The sequence below is a fragment of the Cynocephalus volans genome, chromosome 2 (genome assembly GCF_027409185.1).
Source record: "Cynocephalus volans isolate mCynVol1 chromosome 2, mCynVol1.pri, whole genome shotgun sequence".
In the NCBI taxonomy this organism is placed as follows: Eukaryota; Metazoa; Chordata; class Mammalia; order Dermoptera; family Cynocephalidae; genus Cynocephalus; species Cynocephalus volans.
The window spans coordinates 132,789,577-132,813,799 of record NC_084461.1 but is presented as its reverse complement, the minus strand read 5'-3'; the positions used below and the strand labels follow the sequence as shown (position 1 = coordinate 132,813,799).

The window sequence follows — 24,223 nt, the reverse complement described above, 5'->3', positions numbered from 1 at the left end:
CCACAATATACCACAGTGACCTGGTGCCCTGCTTAAAATCCTGCAGTGGTCTCTACTGACCCTCAGGATAAAAGCCAGACTCTCTTGAGCCCACAAGGCCTTGACATCTACTTCTCCTACCGTATACCCCACCCTGTCCCTCTCTGTGCCTCAAACATTCTTTTCTCTCTGTTCAAACACCAAGGTCTTTCTGGCCCCTAAGCTTTTGCATATTCTGTTCCCTTTGCCTCGAACACTGTTCCCACTCCTGCACTGTGTGTGGCTTCTCAACCTCAGGTCTCAGTTGAAATGTTTCTTCCCCAGAGAAGCCCCACTTTACCTGAACAGGAACCCCCATCTACTCCGCCCATTATTCTGCAGGTTTCTTTCATCACACTCATCACAAATTGATATTGTTCATTTGTGGTTTCCTTGGCGTTTGTTTATGAGCTCTATAAGGACAAGAGGACAGGGCACGTAGTAGGAGCTCAAGTTAACTTCTGTTGCACAGACAGATGGTTGGAGGAACAGGATGGCCTGAGAGTTAGAGTGAAAGGCCCTTGCAGACCTACTAAGTGCCCTCCAGCAGGTTCTGGCCCTCTCTGTTCAGTGAGGGTGAGATATGTGGCCTCTCAGGACCCTGCTGTTCTGGTGATCTTTGAGCCATCTGTGTGTACCAGAAGGACACACATCAGTTCCCTGTGGTTCCTGGGGCACTGAGACAGAAGCCAACAAGGAGGCCAGGGAGAGGCTGAGTGGGTAGGCCTCAGTGGCTACAGTCTGGTCCAGTAAGAGGAGTCCTAGGAATCGAGGGTGGAAATGTGGCCTGAGGTCCCCACTGGTTCCTCTGCTCACTCGGATGACCACTATGCTGAGAGTCTAGGAGGTGGGGGGCAGATCCCACTCTGTGCCTCTTGGCTCCCCAGCCACAGGCACAAGGATCTACTTGCTCTGTTCAGGGTGTGCATGGGTGGAAGGACATTGATCTGGAGGTCAAGAGTCCTGCATTCCAGTCGTACCCCCAACCCCTGTGGAACTCAGTTAAGTTCCCTCTGCTCTCTGGGCCTTAGTTTCGATGCTTGTACAAGGGACATACTCTTAGGGTCCTTTTGGCCCTGACATCCAAGATGACAGTGCTGATGCCTGGGACGTGTGTGCTGCTTCCTCACACACATACACACACACACACACACACACACATCCCACCCCCCCACCCCACCCCCCCGCCATGGCTCGGGGAGCCTGGGAGGAGGGCAGCGCCGGGAGCGTGGGAGAGCCAGATGTGGTGGCTGCACCGCCGGCCCTGCCTGAGTGCTGAGCAGGCCTACTGGGAATTCTCCCACTCAGACTCCCTTTCCGGCCCCCTCCCCCCACCCCCCTGAGAGCTGCTGCTTCCGGCTCTGACAAGTGTGGGTGAGGGTCTTAGGAGGGGTGTTCTGTTCAGCCTGGTTCCCTCCTTCAGGGAAGACCATGGGCCTAAGAGTCTAGACCGAAGCCTCGGTTCCAGTCCCAGTCTGTGGTTGACACACCACAAGGCCTTGCACAAGTTGCTTCCATCTCTGGCCTCAGTCATCCCATCTATAAAATGAGCAGGTTGGATGAGCTTCCCTCCAGTCCTGATGGTGGACTTCTACTGAGAGTCTTTTGAGGAGCTTTCTTGTTCTGCTCTAGGGCTTGTGCAGAATGCCGGTGTGCAGCAGTTATTCAGGCCTAACCACAGCTCTATGGGAATGCACATGTCCCCATTTTACGGTTGAAGGTACTGAGGCTCAGAGAGTTCAGATAATGTAATTGTTCAGGGTCACACAGCTAGCAAGTGGCAGAGATGGGTTGGAACCGCTGACCTCAGAGCTCAGGCTCTTAACCCTTGAGCATGCCACCGTGCTGTGGGGAGGAGAAGTGCTGAACCCCAAGGCCCAGAGCCCCACTCTCTCACTGCACCCATCCCAGGCCTCAGGCAGGGCTCCCCTCACTCCACGCTCTGCCCACCCACTCTCAGGCCAATCTTCCCGAAGACAGGATTGTCCGAGGCCAGACTGGGCTCCCAGTATTGGGGTAGGTAGGAGGTGCTCATGGCTTGTTCTGCCCATCGCAGGGCTGGTGGTCACCCCAGCATGATGGTGCTGCACTGTCCATGTGCCCTGTCCACTCTTTAAGAATCCACAAGGGGAAACTGAGGGCCAGAGAAAGGAGAGCTCAGCCCAGGGCTACACAGTGATGGAATGCTGCTGGGATGAGGGAAACTTTGTATCTCAATAACAACATTCCAGGCACTGTTCTAAGCCCTTGGAGTACATTGCACATCTCAACAGTCTTATGAATCAGTCCTTCAATTACCTCCTCTTTCCAGGAGGAGATGGAGGTTCAGGACTATGACTTGCCCAAGATCACACAGCTTGAACCTGGAGAAGCTGGGATGTGAACCCAGCTCTGTCTCTGCTCTGGATCCTGCCCTCTCAATCATGATACTTCCGCCTTCATTGTCCAGCCCAGGGTGAATGCCCTGTAGTGCTCTGTGTAGCTCTACATTGCCCACCCACATCTCACTTGAGAGGAAGAGTAGCAGCCTTGGTGCCCACCAAGGGTTAACGGTGGTAGGGTCTAAGTGATTCCAGATGGGCCAGCGGATGGCTGAGCTGGCCGGAAACTGGCGGCCGCCAGCTTCCCAGGGGAGCCACCACCAACTGCCCCCTCCCCTCTATGCTGCCTCTCTGGCCCCCAGCTATACCCCTGCCCTGGGGCCCGCCTCGTCTCCCTAGTCACAGTCCAGCTCAAGGGAAATTGTAGACAGAGCATCCCAAGGACCTTTCAGCATAATAAGTCCACCCCTGTTAGGCACAGATGGGGAAACTGAGACTCAGGCAGGACAAGGGACCAAACGAAGGTCTCCCATCATGTCTGTGGCTAGGTCTCCTGAATCCCAGACTTGCTTCTTTGGAGACTAGAGGATTGAAATGCCTTCTTGCTTCCCCTGAGCTGTCCTGATAGCAGCAGTTGAGCCAAGCAACAGGCTTCAGAGCTGGATGGCCAAGGCAAATATTAGGAGGAGAGTTGTAAATTTCTTTTTTTGTGTGTGTGTGACTGTTAAGGGGATCGCAACCCTCGCCTTGGGGTTGCCTGCACTGCGCCTAGCCAGTGAGCACACCGGCCATCCCTATATACGATCCGAACCCGCGGCCAAGCACCACTGCGCTCCGAGCGCCGCACTCTCCCGAGTGAGCGACGGGGTCAGCCCAAGAGTTGTAAATTTCTGATGGAGCCTTTGGGCACAAGAAATTCTTGTGTGGGCCTGATCTTGAGGTCTACAGGATCTTACCACATTCCCCTATGACCTGGCTGCCACCAAGCCCTGGGCCAGGCCCCCTCTCTTGGGAGATTCTCATGGCCCCTACCCTGTGGCCTGGAGCCAATCTGAGAGCCCTTCTCCATTCATGAAGATGCTCTGCTGGGCAATCCCTTTTGGGACAAGACCAGGAAATGATTGCAAGATACATTACTGGGGTTGGCATGCAGTCTCAACTGAAGCAAAAACCCCTGCTCTAAGAACAGGGGCCAGGGTGGGACTGGGGAGGAAAAGGGTTAGATAGAGGTACAGAGGGCAGAGCTCTACCTATGTGACCTGGGACACCTTTCTTCCTCTGGGACTCAGTTTCCCCATGTGTATAGTAGTGAAAGCAGGGGGTGGCCCAGCTCAACTCTCTAAGCCCTTTTAAAACAATGCCCTTTGGCATCTGAGGGCTAGGAGTCTACCACTAAAGACGTCTTCTGATCTGAGGAGGTAAGCGTGGAAGAAAAGATCCAGCAGGGGTCCAGGAGGAGCCTTGGCAGACCCTGGTGGGGAAGGAGGGCAGGAGGATGAAATTGAATATACAGACACTCAAAATATCTTGTTAAATGACTGGACGAAAGAGCAACAGGGGTAACCTAGGAAGAAGGCAGGGCAGGAGGGCCGGTCTACTCTGAAATGTGGGGTTTGGGTTGGGTCAGATGACCCATGTCCCTTCCATCACAAGACTCACGAGACCTTGTTCTGCCCCAGCTCTGCCATTGCTGTGTGAGCTCAAAGAGCTCATTTTGCTCCTCTGGACCTTAGTTTCCTCATGTAAAAATGGGAAAAACAATCCTTTCCTGATACCCCAGGGTCTTTGAGATGTTAAAAAAAAAAGAAAGTCTGGAAATCTGTAAAAGTGTGCTGAGTGACTTCGGGCAAATTGCTTTCCCTCTCTGCGCCCATTCACCCCTGGGCCTTGTTTTCTCCTCCTGAAAAGTGACTGATCATCTTGGAGGGCCTTTCCATCTCTTCCAAGTCACCTTCTCTGAGAAGTGCTCTCTGATTCCCTCAAGCCTCAGTTAGGTGTCCCTCTAAACGCACCTCCTGCCCAGTACCTGCTTGCCCATTGAATGTCTCTCCCACTAGTCTGGGTGCCTCTGAGGTCACAGACTGTCTTACTACTCTGTCCCCAGCACCCAGTAAAGTGTCTAGCACATACTAAGTACTCAATATGCTTTTCAATGGATCAACCATATTGATGATCAGAGCTCCCTTTACAGATGGGGAAACTGAGGCATAGAGAAAGGACACCCCCCCACCCAGGTGCCATGGCAAAGGGAGGCTGCCACCCGAGACAGGCATCAGGCAAGTGGGGCCAGGCCACTCTTTAATAAAAGTGACTCAGCGGCTGGCGTGGGCTGCGGAATTTCTAAACATCCCCTCACATCCTGAGAGAGCAGGCGATGGGAGGGAGCAAGCAGAGGGAAAAGAGGAAGAAAAACAAGAAACTTGAGGGAAAAGAAAGAGAGAAAGGAAAAAAATCTGAAATTGAAAACAGACGCACGCGTCCACCCTCCCGGCCCCACCGCCCTCCTTCTCCCAGCTGGGCCAATCAGAGGCCGCCCTGCAGCCTTTCCCCCAAAGGGGTGGGGGGGCAGACCACAGTGCTCCTGGGGCTGCCAGCAGCCGGCAGTCCCTGCCCGCCTTATCTGGGACCTGAGGTCGCTCTGTGAGCAACTTGCATCCAGAGAAGAGGAGATCAAGACCAAGGGAGAGCCGGGCTCTTCAAACCAGCTGAGGCGGCAGCAACCGTGCCCTGCCCGAACAGACAGCCAGACCCAGGGCGGCCCCTCCTGGCAGCTCTGCTCCTCCCGAAGGATGCTTTGGGAGTGAGGCGAAGCTGGGCCACTCCTCACGCCTGCAGCCGCCCCCTTCACTCTTCTGAGTCTCCGCAACAGTCCTGCCTGCCCTTCTACCCAGCTGTTGCTCATTTCAGGTCCAGCAAAGTCTTTCTGATTAACGGAGAGAGGGCAGTAAGGAGGACTTCCTGGAGGGGGTGACAGTCCAGAGCTTGAAACTGTGCCACACCAGAAGCCATTGGCAGCAAGGTAAGTGCTGGGAAAGGTGGGAGCCCCTGCCCTGTGCCCTGTCCCCTTGTTCCAGCCTGTGCCTCTTTGGGTAGGTAAAAAAATGGAAAATATTTTTAACAAAACCAGATGGGAGGAGGCTGGGAAGCTGTGGTGATGTCAGGGCTGTAGGAGCCAGTTCTCTCCTTTACCCTGCTTTGGGGTGAGTGGACTCTGTCTCCTCAACCTTGCTGCACCCTGCCCTCATCACACAACCCCCAGAGGTTTCTAGGTGCCGAATGGGGGCCTCCAAAGCACAGCACAGTCTATGGGGGGTGGGGAGAGCTAGGAAAGGGAGGGAAGGGGAACTGGAAGATGGCAAATGGGATACACAGAAAGGGGACCTAGCAGTGGCCTGGGAACCTCAGAACCATACCCCAAGCCTTGTTTCTAAGAATCTGGCTCTAGGCCAGTCGGCCGCCAGGCAACCTTTGGGGATTTAAATGGATCTGCAAATTTTCTAGATTCCTAAGATGTCCTTTCAAACCTCCAGGGGCTGGGAAAGTTCGAGAGTGAGGGAGCTGTGGCAATCCAGCCTAGTGGCTATGTGACTGGGGCTGGGGGGCTGGGACCCGGCTGTCAGATGTGGGGGCTCTTCTGTAAAGAGAGGGTCTGCCACTGGACCATTTCTTTCAGTCCCAGGCGGCTGCTCAGGTCTCCTTGCTGTCTCCCTTCTTCTGGACTCTGCCCCTTCTCCCCCCTAAAACATTTATCTGATCATACCATCTCCTGTTTAGAATCCTTCTGTGGCTCCCTAGTGCCTGCAGAAAGCCCCAACTCCTAACAGTGGCTACCACTGACCAACACTTACTGCATGCCAGGACTGTGCTGAATGCTTGATGGGAATGATCTTGCGTAATGCTCACCAGCAACCCCAGGGACAGGGACTGTTTTTACCTCCACTTTACACATGAAGAAACTGAGGCTCACAACAGCCTAATAATTGTAGCCACATAGCTATTAAGTGGCAGTTTGGAGAGGTTGTATGCTCCCCCTACCCCATTGCTCCAAACTTGGGCCTTTTGTTCTTGCCTGTCAGATTCCAGAATTCCCAAAAGGAATTTGCACCATCCTGCCTGTAGGCATTTGCCCTCCCCATCCCCTCCCCCTGGAATGCCCTTCCTCATCACTTTTTATCCAAGGACCCTCTCTACTCCACCTCTTCCAGGCAGCCTTCTGGTTCTTCCAGTCTTCCAAATGCTTGCCATACACTTCGTGCTGGAGCGTGTTGTTTGGTGCTCTTCTGTTTGTGTTCTGTTTGCACACTTGAGGTTATTCAGGCCCCAGGCTGACCCCTCTTGTGTTCAGCTCCCAGTGCCCAGCCCTGGGCAGGCAGTGAGGCTGAGAAAATGTGCTGGTGAAAGGGAGGAGGGACTCACTGAAGACCTTCTGTTCCCAAGCGTGAGACCTGACCCAGGCCTCCTGCCTTCCTTCAGGTGTCCTTCTAGGACATCATGTAGCTCCTCTAGGCTGCATTTTTCTGTTACAAGCAGAGAGGAGCATCTCTGCTTGCCTCTGTGCACCTGAGTGCACAGAGGCCTCTAACAAGATGTACTGAACTCATGCAGTTCTCCCCTGTCTCCAAGTGGTAGGCCCTAAATCCATACCCTTGAGGGGCATAGAGTCATGGTAGTCTGCATCGCTGAGCACCTACCCCATGCAGGCACAGAGCCTGGTACCTGACACACCTTGTAATCCTCATAAGCAAGTCTTTGAGACCAGTGTTGTTATTACCCCAATTCTGCAGACGAAGAAACTGAGGCTCAGAGAGGCTAAGTGACTTTCCCAGAGTCACACCATTAGTAGAGTTGGTACTGAGGCCTCCGTCTGCCTAAATCCAAAGGCTAAACCCCCACGCTACCCAGGGAGCTCCTGGTCAGAGGGGGGAGTCTCCATCCTCCTACAGAGCCTGCTTCTGGCTTCACCCCTTCCCCAGCAGGAAGTACAGCCTCAGGTCTGACGGCTCCAAGGTCCGCCCGGGCCCTGGCTTGGTCCTGAGAGAGGAAGGACACCATCTGGTCAGCACCCTCCTTCCCTGCTTTCAGATAGTAGTTATCAGGCAGCCCTCCCTCCTCCGTGGGAAGAAGAGCTGGGACTTGTGATTGCCCGCAGATGTGGGGCGGGGGGCAGAAAGCACCATGGATTCAGAGTCACAAGACCTGTTACTTGCCCTCGTTCAACTCAAATCCACTGTGTGGCTAACCTAAGACCCCCGTGTCCCTTCTCTGGGCTGCTTCCACATCTGGGAGGCAGTGGGCACCATGGACAAAGAACATGAGGCTTGGGCATCAGATGACCATGCATTAATCCGACTCAGCTTCTGGTAGACTGTGTGACCATGGGCAACCGCTTTGCCTCTTTGGGCCTCAGTCTCCTCTGTGGGCAGCAGGGCAGTATGTGGGTTCCATGAGATAACAGCATAGGTAAGGCACTCAGCATGGTTCCTACACTGCACCCAGCAGGCCTAAGGCCACTGACTAGGAGAGGGCCACTCTACCTGCCTCCTGCACAGGACCACTTAGCTATGAAATTGGCCTGTAACCCACAAAGGGCCATGCCCATGGACACCACGTGTATTCTAAAGGCCCACGCCCATCCTTCTAGGTCAGACTCTGAGACCAGCTGCCTTCTGGGCTGCAGGAGGTGACTCTGGGTGTTTTGCACAGGACAGGCTGCTGGGTGTGGTGGAGAGGGAGGAGGGAATGAGAGTGTCCCCAGACATCTCTGAAACAGCCACCCATTTCTTGCACATGGTTCAGAACCCAGTGGGCAGTGGGTCCTAGGAATGGGATTTTTTTCACAGTTGTCCCAACGTGGGGAGAGGGGAGGAAAGGGAAGTGGTGTTGGGGGCCTCCCCAAGGTCAGAGCTTGTAGCGTCTCAGCTAGGAAGCAGAGTGAGCAGGATGATACAACAGGAGCCAGCCCTTTCTGAGCGCTTTCCATGTGCACTTTTAACTGTGCTCTGCATCCATACCTTGCAGTTCACTGCTGTATTCCTCAGTGCTTAAACATGCCTGGCATTCCTGAAGTTCTTAATAAGTATTTGCTGGACTAATTTAATCATCGCAACAACCTTGAGGAGTAGCTATAAACTCTCCCCATTTTACAGATGAGGAAATGCCCAGAGAGATTAAGTCAGTTGCCCAAAGTCCCACAATCAGGATGTGGTGGAGCTGGGATTTGCACCCGAGTATTTCTGACTTCAGAGCCCCATGATGAGAGCCTGTGTGGGTCCCCTGACACCCTTGGGGATCCAGCCTAAGCTCTGATAGTCAGACCCTAGAACCCTATGTGACTGTGGGCAAGTCAGTCCCTCTCTGGGCATCCGTTTTCCCATCAGTCAAACAAGGAGGTTGACCTAGATGATCTCTAAGCTCCCTTCCAGCCCTAAAGCAATTCCAGGATTCCATACTGCACCAGCCCCCATTGGCAGCTGCACAAGCCCTGCTGTGTACTCAGGGATCATGCATATTTAACTTCACAATGAAAAGGTTTTTTCTTACCCTTTCTCTACACATTACAGAAAGAAGTCAGGATCGATGACCACTAATGGAAAACTTTAACCTCTAATAATAGGCAGGAACTTTCTAACAATTAGAGTGGCCTTTTAATGTGCTCAGTTTCTCGGCGAGCTCTGAGGGCATGTTCCCAAAGAGCCCACATGCCCATTTTTCTGGGATACTGAGCAAGGAGGGTTGAGCAAGTGGGCCTGTTAGGGGCTGTGTGTGGATGATGGGACACTTTAGGTCCCTTCCAATGCTCTGATTTCAAGAGGAAGCAAGGCTTTGGCCCAGATGAATGATGGGGTCCAGAGGCGAGGGGAGGAATGGACCTATGGTAGGAGTGAATGTGGAATGTACACACTTGTTGCTTCCAGTATAGAAGTCCACCTCATGTCCCTCCCAAGCCCTCAGGTCCAGAGCCTCAGGAAACAGAGCTTCCTGAAGCCCCTGGCCCTGGCCCTAGGGCCCCTCAGATGCTTTCTGGGGAACCCCGCCCCCAAAATCAAAGTGTATTGCTTTAACTGCATTAATACTTTCTCTTCTCACTTCAGATCAGGGCTATTTGATGTCTCAGGTGCTCGAAACCTTTCATCTGCCAGAGATACCGACTTCTCCACCCTCTGATGGAGAGGGCTGTCCCCTTGGGAGGGCCAGGGGATCAGAAAGTTTCTGAATGTCAGAGATGCAAAAACCTTTTGGGGCCACCTAGTTTGACTTACTTATTTTTGGAGGGACAACTGAGGGCCAGAGAGGGGAGGGATGCACCTATAGCCATCTTGATCACCAGTGATGTGCCGAGCCCTTGGCCCGGGCTTCCCTTTGTGGCAGCACAGGTACTGTATCTCCACCTCTCTCTAAAGGCCTGGAGGGGCTCAGCTCCACCTCTGCCCTCCAGGGCTCAGCCTCCAGGTCTCTCTGGGATGAGGCCAAGGGCAGAGTGTGGGCTGAAGAGGAGCACAGCCATCCCGACCAGAGATGGAACTCCCCTGGGTAGTTTTCTGGACCACGGAGCCTTTGGTCACAGCCGTTCTCCATTGTGGCCATAGTTTCCTCTTATGTAAAGTGGGGGGAGGCCAAGGGGGACACTCAGTGACCCCAGATGTCCATCCAGCTGTGCCCTTAGCCCATGAGAACCTTGTGGCTACTTTAGCACATCCTGTTGTTGCCTTGTTTACCTTCTCTTCCTGGGAAGTGGAACCCCAAGGGCTGTGACCTTGCCAGCTTCTCCACTCCTGAGGCTAAGCCAGGGCCTGGGGCACAGGCACAGTTGGGGTGGAGGGGACAGGACTCAGCTTTATAAATATGTCACAGAAGTCCTTGCCCCTCTTGACCACAGCACTGGGCTTGAAGGTAAGGGCTCAGGTTTGACCCAGTGGACTGTGGGCTTCTCTCATCTCACCTGTATTTGTGTCCTTATCAGCTCACAGCCTGGGCCCTGTCTGCTGAATGGATAGTGAAATGGTGAATAGAGAAATAAATGCATGGAGAGATGGATGAATGGATTAGTGGGTGATGGATGGATGGATGGGTGGATGGACAGATGGCTTCCCATTTAGTCCGGGGAGCAGGGGTGACTTCACAAGCATTCAACTTCATGAGGGCCCCATAATTAGAAGGACCTGTGCTTAGTTTACTGCTCTGCAGCCACCAACTTGAAATTCTCAATAATTTTTAATGAGGAGCCTGCATTTTCATTTTGCATTTGCCCTGCAAATCACGTAGTTGGTCCTGCGAGAGAATTCAGATTGGGTTTGGGATGGCTTCATCCCTGAAAGTGGCCTCACTGTCTTCACTGTCCCTATCTTAATGCACAGCTTCCCACAAAATGCCAGCCTGCTCACGTCGCTCTCCTGTGTGGAGACCCCCACTGAGTGCTTGGACTTACAGCATTATCACTGACCACCCACCATCACTATGAATGCCCTGAAAAGTTGGCTTTCTGGTGCCTCCAGGTCAAAGCTCAAATCCTTACCGAGCACCCCAACCTTTTCCACATCTACCTCTGCCCTCCTTCCTTGCCCATCACCTGCCTCTTGCTGAAGAGCCCTAATTTCTAGTCTATCAGCTTTCTCCCTGTCATCTCTTCAGATGCCTTGCCTCCTCCCACTCCCCAACTTTACTCACACAGAGCTCTGTGGAATACCCTTCCCTGCCATCCGCTGTCAAAGAATTCAACTAAACCCCAGAGACCTAGCTCAAGGCCACCTCCCTCAGGAAGTCCTGCTCCCCCTCCCTACTGGGATAATCATGTAATCATAGTAGTTTCTTTACTGAGCACCTATTATACAGCAAGTGCTTTTCATCATCATCTCTCACCCTCACAGCAATGGTAAAGGAAGTCTCATGCCACTTTCCAGGGAATTGACTCAGAGAAGTTATACTCAGCAAGGTCACACAGTTAACAAAATATTAGAGTTGGGGCTTGGACCAGGGATTAAGTGCCTTCAAGCTGGAATTGCTGCCTTGGTTGGCATCAGGCACAGCCTGCTGGCTTCAGAGTCCCACATGTCTGTTTTGTCCCCACCAGTCTGTCCCCATCATCTCTCTGGAAGGAAATGGTCACCATTGCCTGCCCATCCCAGTTCCCTAGGGGTCAGCTGAGGCCCCAGAGCTGAGAACCAGAAGAGCCAACCCTACCTAGCCATTTGATCTCTCATGCTGTGTAAGCATCTATTGAGCACCTACTGTAGGCCTAATCCCATGTTAGGAACTTGGAGAGATGCCAGATAATTGTTAAGGGGGTTTCCTCATTTATGGGACATCAAATTAGGGGATTAAGACAAAGGTAAGGGAAAGAAATAGTGTGCAAACAGTGGACTGGGAGTCATTAGACTTGCCTTCTGGCCCCAGGGTGAACACTAAATTCCTGAGATGCTGGGATGAGACCCTCCTCGCTGAGCCTCAGTGCCTAGGAAGGGTTGGTGCCACCGACAATACCAATAATAGCAGTAGCTACCCTTGCTGAGAAAATCTGTTGGGAGAGGCTTTCTCACACCATCTCACTTGTCACACGCATGCCTTTGCTGACCAGCCTAGTCCAGCGGGGTCTCAGCTATGCACTCAAGGCTGAGTGGGTGAATGACTTATCTCCCATGAGTAAGTGAATAACAATAATAACATGGCCTCTGACTTTGCAGAGGGCTGCATGCTGGCCCTGTTCTGATCATTTTGCTGTTATTAACTCCTTCAACAGCCTCAACAACTCAGTGACAAGCCTCCATGTACAGGTGAGGAAACTGAGGCACAGATGCTATGTAACAGCACATGGGAAAATCAGAGGGTGAATGACTGAAGGAAGGAGTGGGAGAACAAATGCTGGGAAAGTGAGAGGGTAAATGAAATGTGAGAGTTTTCTCCCCTCCTGATCTGCTGCCCAGGAGGGCTCTGAGGGGAATCTCAATGTCCTGTAATTGGCACCAATTAATGGCAGGTTTTCTTGTTAGCTAGCTACCCCTGCCTGATTTGCGGCTCTGGGCTGGTGAGGGAAGGCTGCGTGCTGATGGGTCAGTACGAACGGGCCCTGAGGACTGCCTGCCCCCTGCCCACTTGGCTCTGAGAACCCATTCTATCTGCGGCCCCCGCCCCAGCTCATGGCTATCCAGGCTGGCAGCAGCCCGGGGAACAGAAGGTTTGCTTGTCTGCGCCTGCCGCACCCCCCTCCCCAGCCTCAGCCTGGGACCCCTCTCAGGGGCTCCTTTGGCTGCCAGGGCCTGGCGCTCTCCGTTGCCATGGCACCGGCCGGAGATGAGGCTCTGGGGGGTGGGGGGTAGGGAGGGCAGCCGAGGGATGTTGGAGGCCTGGAACTCTGCAGCTGCAGAGGCCCCAGCCCTCTGTGAACAGTGGAAGGGTTTCTGGGGCCCCAGCAGGGGCAGGCCTGGACCCTAAGCACAGCAGGCCTGTGGCAGAGCTGGCCACACACCTAGTCTGACTGCCTGGACACTCGATCTCAGAGGCCCTTGGGACAGGCCTCAAGGCAGCCCAGAGACCCTGCTTAGGCACTGCCCCTGCCAGACCCAGGCTTTCCTCAACCTTATGCACTGACCCTCAGCCTCTGCAGTGAAGTGGCAGAAAGATCCTGAGTTCTGTCCCTATCTTGACTTTCAAGTTACTGGGTGACCCAGGGCAGGCCCTCTGCACACACTGCCCCACAGTGAGGGCAGGGGCAGGACTCTGACCTCTGAAGATCCTTCTGTCCCCAAGAGCCTGAGTTCTGTATGGACCCTAGTAGGGTGAGCCCCATGTGGAGGCATTTCTATGTGGACAGAGCTGTTTCTGGGCAGGAGACGGCAGTGTCATGGTGGTTAAGAATACAGGCTTTGGAGTCAGACTGGCCTGAGTCTGCATCTCAGCTCCTTTGCTTATTGCTTATTGTGTGACCTTGGGCAAGTTACCAAACTTCTTACAGACTCAGTTTCCTCCTCTGTGAAATGAGAATAATGAGTGTAACCTCTTCAAAGGTTGTTATTAGGGTGAAATAGAATCCCCAGATCACCTCATTTAGCAGAGTGCCTGGCTCCAAATTAGTAGGAGCTTTTGTTTGTTTTTCAGGTTGGGGGCATCAGAAAAATGAATGGGAAGAAAGATGTCCTGGGGTGGGGGCTTGGGAGGGGGGGCTGGCTGGTGGCTAGAAGCAGGACCAATAGTAGAGGACACAATGAGACAGATTGTGCTCACTGTCCTAAAGAAATTCTCTAATAGTCCAACTTCTGAAGGTCCTGAGCTGCCCAGGAATGGAATGGGCTGCAGATGAGGTGGTGAGACCCCTGTCACGGGAGGCGTGCAGTTGCAGAGAGACAAGGGGATATGTACATAGGAGTATGTGTGGCCCTCCCAGCCCTAAGAATGTAGGTCTCTGTGAAAAGTAGTGTGACTGTCTCCCCTTTAAACTGTCACATGGGTGTTGAGCCTGTGTACTCTGGAGCCAGTCTGCCAAGGATTGAACAATGGACCCACGCTTGGCAAGATCTCTGATCTTGGGCACAAGACGTCACTTCAGTATCCTCATCTGTAAAATGGGGAAGCAGCACTGGTGGCATGGGATTGTTCTGAGGACTGGGCAAGATCATTCACTAGAGAGCTCAGCCCTTAGTGGCTGATAAATACTAAATCAGAAGTAGCTATTATTATTCTTGTTGTTATTTTCAAGGCTATCTAAGTCCCTATTCCTTTTGAAAGGGCTTTTGGGGGCTCAGATGGTGTCTAAGGAACTCTGGGCCAGGGATTCACTGGGCCTGGGCAGAGCCAGGCCATATGGCCTGGAGGCTGTAGGGGCTGAGCAGAGGGCCTGAGAGGAGCCACAGGAGGCAGGATGTGCTTGTTCGGCAGGCAGCAGGCGGCATGCAGCGGGCCTCCTTCCCTCACTGACCTCCTTCTCAGGCTGGTTCCCAGCCTTCATGGGGACCCAGGGCCCCTCCCTTGGGCCCCCAGCGGCCGTGAGGCACACACTGAGTGCTTTCCCACGCACTGTTCCAAGTAGCTGAGCCCTTTCCCCCTCCCCCAAGCACACGCACACTCTGGTGAGTGAAGGGGTGCATGCTGCGGAGGGGGCTCAGGCTGGGGGATCAGTCCGTTCTTTATCAGCCTGGCTCCGTTCCAGACAGATGTTTCATTTTATTTTAGACTTCCAGAAAATAGGTCATTTCTTTCCACTGTGTCCCTGGGGAGGCCTCATGGGGAGAGGAGCCCAGAGTGAGTGACGAGTGTGGGGCCTGACTTGGGCCCTAGGGAGCTGGGAGGGCAGCAGCCTTCCTCCATCGGTCCTGATGGAGCCGTGCAGGGCCAGGGTGTGGGGGTTCTTAAAGGCTGGGCTGGGGAGCGGCCTTTACCTGGGGGTGATGGAGAGCCACAGATGGACCAGGGGAGGGACAGAGTCAGACAGAGTCATTTCAAAAAGGTTCCTCTGGCTGGGTGTGAGAACAGGTGAGAGGGGACAGATGGAAGTGAAGAGCCAGGAGAGGAGGAGCAGAGGGGGGCAGCCAGAGGCAACCAAGCTGTGCTGGCGGTATGGGGGTGAGAGATAGAATGGCAGTCCATGGAACTGGCACTGTTCTTCCATCCACTTGAACTTCCAGAACAGCTAGAGCCTGTGGGAGGCCCCAGCTTATCAGATCTCTGCTGCTTTGTTCAGGGGGACTTTATAGGTACCTGGAAAACATGAAGGCCCCCTGTGTATAGAAGCAGTCTGGCATAGAGAGCTGGGCCTGGTGATCAAGTTTCATCGCTGTGTGATTTGGGCCAGGTTGCTCACCCTCTCTAGCCCTCAGTGTGATCCTGAGGCTTGTGGGAGATTCATTGTTTAGGAGAGGGGTGGTGAGCCTTCTCCAACAGATAGAAGTGGGGCATAGGATTGAGGGGGGCAGGTGGGAGCCCCTTCCCAGATTTCTCCTCCCCCAACTAGTAACTGCCCTCCACCCTCTGGACCCTGCTCTCATCCCTGAGAACCCGGGCGGGTTCCCTGACCCATGCTGCAAGATCACACCTACATCTCAGTCCATGGGGAAGGCCACACAGGCCAGATTCTCTGCCTGGGCCAGGCTCTGCTGCTGTCCTTCTTGCACTCTCTAGCTGCTGGCGAAAGGACTCCATCTCTGGCTCCAGATGCCTCTTGCCCCCACACACTCCCAGGCCTGGAACTGGCTGCCTTCTCTGAGCTGAGTCATGACATCCCGGCAGGGCCCCTCCCCAGTGTCCCCACCCCCACCCCAGCATTCCAACTCAGCTCAGCTGCCTTCCAGAGCAGGGTCCTGAGAGCTGCAACATGTCAACTCTGCCCACCCCGTTGTACAGATGGGGAAACTGAGGCCCAGAGAGGAGCAGGACTGTTCAGTTGTCCCCTGCTTATCTGTGGTTTCGCTTTCCATGGTTTCAATTATCCGTGGCCTACTGTGGTCAAAAAATATCAAATGGAAAATTCCAGAAATAATTCATGAGTTTTAAATTGCAAGCCATTCTGAGTAACGTGATGAAATCTTGCACCGTCCTGCTCTGTGCCCCCTGGATGTAAATCATCCCTTTGTCCAGCATTTCTACGATGAATATGCTACTGGCCTGTTAGTCACTTAGTAGCCATCTCGGTTATCAGATGACTGTCAGACTGCTGCAGTGTCGCAGTGCTTATGTTCAAGTAACCCTTATTTTACTTAATAATGGCCCCAAAGTGCAAGAGTAGTGATGCTGGCATATTGTTATAATTGTTCTATTTTATTATTAGTTATTGTTCTTAATCTCTTACTGTGCCTAATTTATAAATTAAACTTTATCCTAAGTATGTATGTATAGGAAAAAACAGCGTATATAGGGTTCTGTACTCTCTCTATACACACACACACACACACACACACACACACATTTCTGGCATCCACTGAGGGGCTTGGAACATATCTCCCACGTATAAAGGGAAACTGCTGTACTACAAGTGGGGGACAGAGCTGGGACTAGAACTTGGGTCCCTTTACTCCCATTCTGAAGTCTGTCCCAGGGGTTTGAATTGCCCCTGGTGTGTAGGAGAGGACTAGCCTTGGTTAGGAGACTGGAATCTGTGTTCCACTTTCTCCAGCAACTTAGCGAGTCACCTCCTCTGAGTTTCAGTAGCCAATCCCTGCCTGGCTGGGACGGTGCAGGGAAAGTGACTGATACAAAGGCCATTGTATGGCAGGACAGGGAGTGCTGTGGAGAGTGAGGGGGCAGCAGCTGTAGTCATAACCATGGGTCCTGAGCCACCAGCCTCACATCCAAGCGAGGGCTGGAGGCAGGGAGCTGCCCAGTCAGGTGAGCTTTAGTGCCCTATTGACCACCGAGGCCCATCTTGCCTAGGCCAAAACAGTGGGACTGCTCACCTTCCTTCTCTAAGACTCAGTTTCCTCACCTGTACAATGGGGCACAGGAAGGTGGTTGGATCAGATAGTTGATCCCTGAGGTCTGTGGAGCTCTGACATTCCAAAATTCTGCCGCTGTGACCCCATGGCTGGGCCTCCTTCTCCCTCGGGCCATCCTGTTTATTTAGAGCATCCCTGCCTGAGATGGCCTACCCCAAGCACCCCCTCGTCCCTGCAGCAGGGCTTCTCCCATCCCATCTCGCTGCTGTTTCTGCCCATCCTGTTCCTCACCTCCAGACTGAGTGTCTCATTGCCCACTCAGTGCTGACAGGCACCTCCACTTCCTAAACCTGCTGAGAGGCAGCTCTCAATCCTGCTCTTTGGCCTCATCCTCGCCTAAGAAAATGGCATAATTCCCCAGCACACACACACGCATGCACCACCCCCACCCCCACCCCAGTATTCCAAGCTGGAAACGGGGGTGCAGGCTCATCTACAATACCTCCCTGTCCAGCTCCCCTAATATGCAATCACCAAGTCCTGTCGATTTGCAGCTAAATAAATCTCAATTTCAACTGTTTCTAGCAGTGCCACTGCCATCTCGCCAGGCCCAACCAAACACATACATGGATCAGAGAAGTGGGGGAGCCAGGTGGCATACGGCATGGGGTCACACTGCCGTGCTTCAATCTCTGCTGTACCTTGCCTGTCTCTGCGTTCCTAGGCAAGTTTCTTAAGTGCTGTCTGCCTCAGTTTCCCCACTTATAAAACGGGAATGATCATTGTATCTACCTCATAGAGATGAGATCAAGTGAGTCAATAGGTGTCCAGTGCTCAGAATGCAGTAAATGGTGCAGTAAATGCACCACACATGTCGCTGTCTGCCTTGTCTGTGCAGCATATGGATGTGTGTTCAGGTGAGTTTGGGATCCTGTGTGCACATGCTCTGTGCATATTGTATGTGCTGGGTACCCATGTGATCTATTGCATGGGAGAGCACCCAGGCAGCAGTCTGTGCTGTGTGCTGGGCATGGTGAGAGCTGCATGCATGTGTGTTCTGTGTGGGCGTGCGCACTTTTAGTGCCGGTGTGAGGGATGGGCACATACACAGCCTGTTGAACATGTATATGTTTCAGAGGAGCATGTGAGCAAGCATGTAGGCAGGCGTCTGTGCTGTGCACATGTGGTCACCGTGTACAGGCCTCCCCGCAACCCCTGCAGTGATGCAGGGCCCCCTCCCCAGCCTGCTTGTGTCGTGGGAGCCTCAGGACCCCGAGGGAGGGAAGCTGCTGCTGCTGGCGGATGTGGCCAAGATGGACTGGATTTATTTAGATTAAGGTGGTGGGAAAAGAGTGGAGAATTGTATGTACGGGGGGAGAGGAGAGAAGGCTGGGGCCCTGAGAATGACTCTCAAGCATGCACCGCTGGACTTGGGGCCCTCACTCCACTACCCCGGAATTGGGATACTAACTTTGCTCCCCTGGACTTGGGGTCCTCACTCCACCCCCCTAAAGCGTTTCTTTGATTCACCTTGAGGAGCTGGGCAATGACCCCATCTTTGGACCTGCCCCTCAAACCTGGCCAAAACAGGAGAAATCATGAGGGCTTCCTGGCATGCAGAACTCTCTTCAAGGGCTTGCCTCCCTCTCTCTGCTTCAGGGGCTTCCCTGGACAGGAGAGTATGGCAGGTGGGGAGGGTGCCTGCTCCCTGACTGTGACTCCCATGTCCTAGGTGGCTCCTCCCTGGAACACAGCCCTCCCCCTGAAGAAGAGAAGTTGTCACAGGCAAGGCCCCCCTGCCCCCTGGGGTTGGCTGGAAACACAGCAGCTTCTGGAAGCACAAGAAGGTCCATAAGGCACTGGGTGGACAACTGGGAGTGTCAGGGAGTCACCCAAGATGGCCCAGGAGGTCATATCTGGGTTCCCTAAACCCTTCCTGGTCCCCTAGACTGTTGTCCATGCCACCCTTCCCCTTGCCATATCCTAGGGGTTCCATAACACAGTTCATTTGGCTGGAAGTCACCTGAAAGACTGTTGCCTAATTCTTAATTGTATAGATTGGGAAACTGAGGCCCAGAGTGGGAAACAATTTGTCAAAGCCCACACAGCAAGTCTGCGATCGAGTGGTCAGGGGAATTCCATCCACGTAATCTCATGTGACTCTGTCCTCAGGAATGTAGCCCCTCCTTCTCATGAGCCCCTACCTCCCCAAACCACCCCAATGAGAATAACGGTGACTAGAACCTTCTCTGTGGCCAGTCACAAAGGATGGCTCTTTGAGATGATCCATCCAAACCTGTCCATGTATGGATGGGGAAACAGAGTCCCGGAGAGGTTTTGTGGTAAGTCTGAGAAACCTTGTGAGGGGAGCCAAAAGGATCATTTCATAAAGAGTGAAACCAGTCCAAGATCCCTGGAGCGTCTATACCCTCCCTAAGCATCTACACTCTCCCTGAAGTCCTTTGTCCAGCCTATCCTCTCCCCACAGCCTGAATCTGCCTTTTTGCTGTGTGACTGGGCATGATTATGTACCTCTCTGGGCCTCTGCTGCCCATTCAAGAAGGGTCCCTCTTTGCTCAGAGTCTCAGAGACTTTAAGCCATCCCAGCCCCAGGCCCAGCAGGAGAAGGCCTGGAAGGCAGAGGACCAAGTGCCACATTGGAGCAGGGTTGGGGGATTGCATGCCATGAGGGACCAGCCCACATGGCCAGTCCGCCTTCCAGAGCCAGGCCAGCCCCGCTGTTGTGACCTCCCCTCTCCTGGCCAGCCGGCCAAATTCCTCCTTTAGAATAATAAACAGTGTGGCCAGCCAGGGAGGCCAGGAGGGGAGGGGAAGGGAGACTGAAATGGCCCCCTCCCCCAGCCTTGCCACTAATGATTTTCTTTGGCTGAGATCTCTGGCAGGAAGGGGAGAGCCAGAGGGGCACCCACAGAGGGGCAGACGGGCCTCCATGGGGGCTGCTGGCTCCGCCTTGGCGCTGCTCCTGCCTGCCCGAGGAGGCCTGGCGTCCAGCTGGAGGGGCTGGGGCAGGAGGGACAGTAGTGGGGGATGCTGCAGAGGGGGCATCAGAGGGCTGGGCTTTGAGTCAGGAGCGATTTGGAGAGGGGAGAGGAAGAAACGGGACCCTCAGGCAGGCTGGCCTGAAGGGAGGGGAAAGACAGGGAGAAGAGGGGATTTGCTCAAATTGCTTCTGGGGGTGCTGGGCAGAGCTGGGACCTGGGGTCTACAGGCCAAGGTCTGTCCCACCCTGACGTGTGAATGCAGCCTGATAGGTGGGTCACTCACCATCATCCCACCTGAAGAGCTGGAGACCACGGCCACAGAGATAGTGATGGCACAAGAGGTAGCGTGCTGGGGCTCAAACCCGGACCCCCAGCCCAGGACTAGAAACTGAAAGGGGTGAGATAGGGAGAGGGGGGCAAGCTGGGCATGGTCTTTGGAGACAGGCCGGGCTGGGCAGCCACTCAGGGAAGCGCACAGCCCACAGCATCAGGAGGCTCCTTGTTGCCTCTTCAGTGGTCACTTCCCACATTTCTTGCTCGCGATCCCCATCCACCTCTGGCCTCCTTCCTGTCGATGCTGCAGGCAGACCCTTGGCATACCAGGCCACTGCTGGTTATTTGGGTCCTAGGGCAGGGACAGAGCAAAGGCCCACCCAGTCCAGTCTGTCTCTTGCAGTGTCCCTGCTTCTGCCTCTTTGTTCCTCTGGTGCTATGTGTTTCTATGCATCTCCTCTATCTCTCTGCATCTTTGCCTCTCTCTGCTTCTGTCAGTCCAGGTCTCTTTGTCTCCCTCTCAGACAAGCTCTGCTATGGAAACTTGGGCAAACTTCTTTCTCTCTCAGAGCCTCAGTTTCCCCATGGGGAAAAAGCTTGGGGGTGAGGAGCTTGGCTTCAGTGGTCTCCAAAAATCTTCAAAGCCTTGCTCTTCTGTGGGACCTCTCCCGGGCCCAGCCCCTGGACCCTCTCCCTTGGGCCCCCCGTGCTACTCCGGGCTGAGGAAAGGGGGTCAGGCCCACCCCCACATTCCACAGTTCTGACTCCCCCGCTTCCCTTCCCACAGTTGCCTCCATTTCCTGTTGTGCTTGTGAAGCTGCGGGAGTTCTCTGGGTTCTGGCTTACTCCCTCCCTCTCCCCCAGGCCTTTCATTGCACTTTCCCAAATATTTGTCCTGGCAGATAAGAGCCTGGTATTGGAACTGTCACCCGGAGGACGGGCTGTCAGAGCTGGCGGGCCCCTGGACATTATCCAGCCCAACACCCCATCCCCACTATACATACAAGGGAAGTAAGGCCCAGAGAGAGGCAGGGGCCTCAGCCAGGCCACATGAAAATTACTGCAGAGCCAAAGCAGGGTCTAGGCACCCTGAGGCTGAGCCCAGTACAGAGGGGAGAGGGTCCTTTGGTCATGAGTACCCTCTCAGCCTCAGGACACAGTGGCCTTTGACTTTAGCCCCATGAACACGGAGGCTGGGTGGCCCAAGCTGAGGCTTACTCTGCAGGAGCCAGGTGCTAAGATGGGCCCTGACACTGCATCGGCCCACCCTGGGCCCTGACCCCTGTTTAATTCTGCAGGATACCATGAAGCTTCCGGGTGTGATGCCAACTCTGGTCCTCAAAGGTAGGTGGACTGGGAGCAGGGGTAGGGGCCCTGGGGAGGCACTAAGCAGGACCGTGGAGCTGGCAGGAGTGGTGCATGCTAGCACAAAGGCATGAGAGTCCAGCAACACTGCTGTGTTCTGGAGCCTCAATGTCTTGTGTTTCCAGTGAGTCTCTGTGGATGCCTCCTTTGACTGCCCACCCATCATCTCAGAAACCTTCAGTGGATACCTGCTTGTCCAGAACCATGAGCTCAAATCCTTTGCTTGGCCCTCCATACCCCGCCCCACCCTCTAGCAGTCATCCCTGGCTTCCCCTCTTTCCTCACTCTGGCCGTCTGGCCTGGTCCCAGCCTGTGGCTCCCCTCTTCTGCCCAGCCCTCTCATTGGCTGAGAGCCCCCAGGTCCTCAGTGGGTTTCTCTTAGCACACTCCTCCCTTCACTCCTGCCATTACCTGCCTTTCGTACATACCTTCGGCTCTCCAGGGCCTGGGTGGCTGACCAAGCAATCAGTGACTAGCCTACAGCCTGCCTAACAGACTATTGTCATACAGACTGGCTGACTGACCACCCACCTGTCTAGATCCCTCCTGATTTTCATCACCAGGGAATATGGAGGGTGTGGTTTACAAAATCCTTTCCCAGGGGATGTCATGGGGGAACCAATCACTTGACACACACACCCCATCCCCAGTCCCCTCCACCCTCCAGAGGCCTCAGTGGCTCTCCTGCCCCAGTCTGCCCCAACTCTGAGCTATCTGAGCCCCTATCTCCCACACCCCTCCCATGCAGAACCACCTCTGAGCTTTGGAAGAATTTGGGCAGCTGAGGGCAGCTGCAGGAAAGAGGCTCAGAAAGTGACCTGGGAAGTAATGCAGGAACTGGAATCCTGGGAATTGCTTCCCGAGGATTTCCTGACTCCTTCTCGTGCCTGCAGCTGTAGCACAGCACTGCTGAAGGACTCAGAGGCTGGGGGTCTAAAGGGATGAGACAGGAGGCCAGAAGGTGTCCCTAGAGGCCTGGCAGTGAGTGAGCAGGTCCCAGAATCACAGGTGGAGGGTTCCAGTCTATGTTGGATAAAGGAGGTGTGTTCTTCAACGATTCGGGGGCTGTGCATCCATGACATCCCCCAGGGGCAGCTCTGGGAGGGGTGCTGAGGCCCCTGTGCCTTGACATCTGCTACTTCCTCTGCCAAAGGCCAGTTGCTGTTGCTGCCCCTGCTGTTGCTGCTGGGACCACAAGCCTCTCAGGGACTGGTCATCATACCCCCGGAGCCAGAGCTTGTCCTCAATATCTCCAGCACCTTGGTTCTGACCTGCTTGGGTTCAGCTCCTGTGGTGTGGGAACGGATATCCCAGGAATCCCTGCAGGAAATGGCTGAAACACAGAACGGCACCTTCTACAGCATACTGACACTGGCCAATGTCACTGGGCTGGACACAGGGGAATACGTTTGCACCTATAATGGCTCCCATGGGCTAGAGCTCAGTGAGCAGAAACGGATCTACATCTTTGTGCCAGGTAAGGGCCCCCAACCTGTGAGCCCACTCCCTTACCCCTCTTCTTGACTGAGGGCACTGGGGGAAGCTCAGGGAGTGCTTTAGAGACGTTGTGAAATGTAGCCATCTTAGAGACACAGACAAGTCATGGAATCCAGCTTGGCTCAGTCCAGGAGTGTTTTCATTCCCATCCCTTGGTCTGGATATCTATCTGCTCCCTGCCAGCCCACCCCATTCCTGCCTCCCAAGAACTCTGTATTCTCAGCCAGTTCCAATCTGCTCCCTCTCGGCCCCCACGTCCCATCTTCCCTATTCTCCAAGCTCCAAGTACCAGCTGTGCGTCAACTTGTGGTTTGTCTTCTTTCTCACCATGGCACTGTCAATGTCAAATGTTAGAGCTGGAAGGACCTCTGAGAGCATCTGTCTTAGTCCGTTTTTGCTGCTATACCAGAATATCTGAGACTGGGTAATATACAATGAACAAAAATTTATTGGCTCACAGTTCTGGAGGCTGGGAAATCTAAGATCAAGGAACTGGTGTCTGGCCTGGGACTTCTTGCTGCATAATTCCATTATGCAGAAAGGCAAGAGAGCAAGGGAGGGCAAGAGGGGGCTGAACTTACCCTTCTGAAGACTATACTTTCAGGGATCATTTCTATAGTTTGAACTTACCCTTCTGCAATGGCACCAATCTCACCCAGGAGGGTGGAATTCTCAGGGCCTAACACCTCTTAAAGGTCCTCCCTTGTCATACTGTTACAATGACAATTAAATTTCAATGTGAGTTTTGGAGGGAACATTCAAACCACAGGAGCATCCTTATTCTGTAATAAGGAGATTGAGGACCAGAGGGAGGAAGAGACTTGCTCAAAGTTACATGGCAATTCAAGGGATAGCCAGAAACCCAGTTCCCCTGATTCTCATTCTTGGTTTCCTGTCCCCCTCTGCCCCCGACAGATCCCACCATGGGCTTCCTCCCTAATGAACCTGAGGATCTATTCATCTTTCTCACGGAAGTAAGTGAGATCACAATTCCATGCCGAGTGACAGACCCACAACTGGTGGTGACACTGCACGAGAAGAAAGACGATGCCCCCCTGCCTATTCCCTATGACCACCAACGTGGCTTCTCTGGTACCTTGGAGGACAAGTCCTACATCTGCAAAACCACCATCGGGGACAGGGAGGTGGATTCCGATGTCTACTATGTCTACAGCCTCCAGGGTGAGCCCCCTTTCTGGCCTGATGCTCAGCAGAGGCAAGTATAACCCTTTACAGAGGCATAGCCCTATACAGTTTACATAATGTACAACTCCATTTATCATTGGATTTTTACTATAGCCTTGGAAAGGACATAGTGTTTTCCCTGTTTAACAGATGAGGAAACAGATTCAGAGAGAGAATGGAGTTTGCCATGGTCATGGAGTATGTTAGT

The 24,223-nt window shown here is 53.7% G+C and overlaps 1 protein-coding gene and 1 pseudogene across 3 annotated transcripts in view; both read left to right on the top strand.

Moving 5' to 3' along the window:
• Positions 1 to 4,989: 4,989 nt before the first annotated feature.
• Positions 4,990 to 24,223, top strand: part of PDGFRB (platelet derived growth factor receptor beta) — a 38,112-nt gene continuing 18,878 nt past the window's right edge. For 2 of the 3 annotated variants that reach the window (XM_063085727.1, XM_063085726.1), the window contains exons 1-4: positions 4,990 to 5,358; positions 21,267 to 21,312; positions 22,487 to 22,810; positions 23,746 to 24,012. In XM_063085727.1, the coding sequence (XP_062941797.1) occupies positions 21,273 to 21,312; positions 22,487 to 22,810; positions 23,746 to 24,012 (631 nt within the window). In that variant the 5' untranslated portion in view covers positions 4,990 to 5,358; positions 21,267 to 21,272. Of the gene's footprint in view, positions 5,359 to 21,266; positions 21,313 to 22,486; positions 22,811 to 23,745; positions 24,047 to 24,223 lie in introns of those variants that run through there. The other variant, XM_063085728.1, reaches the window with a different exon arrangement.
• On the top strand, positions 23,419 to 23,508 carry LOC134371263 (small nucleolar RNA U3; annotated as a pseudogene).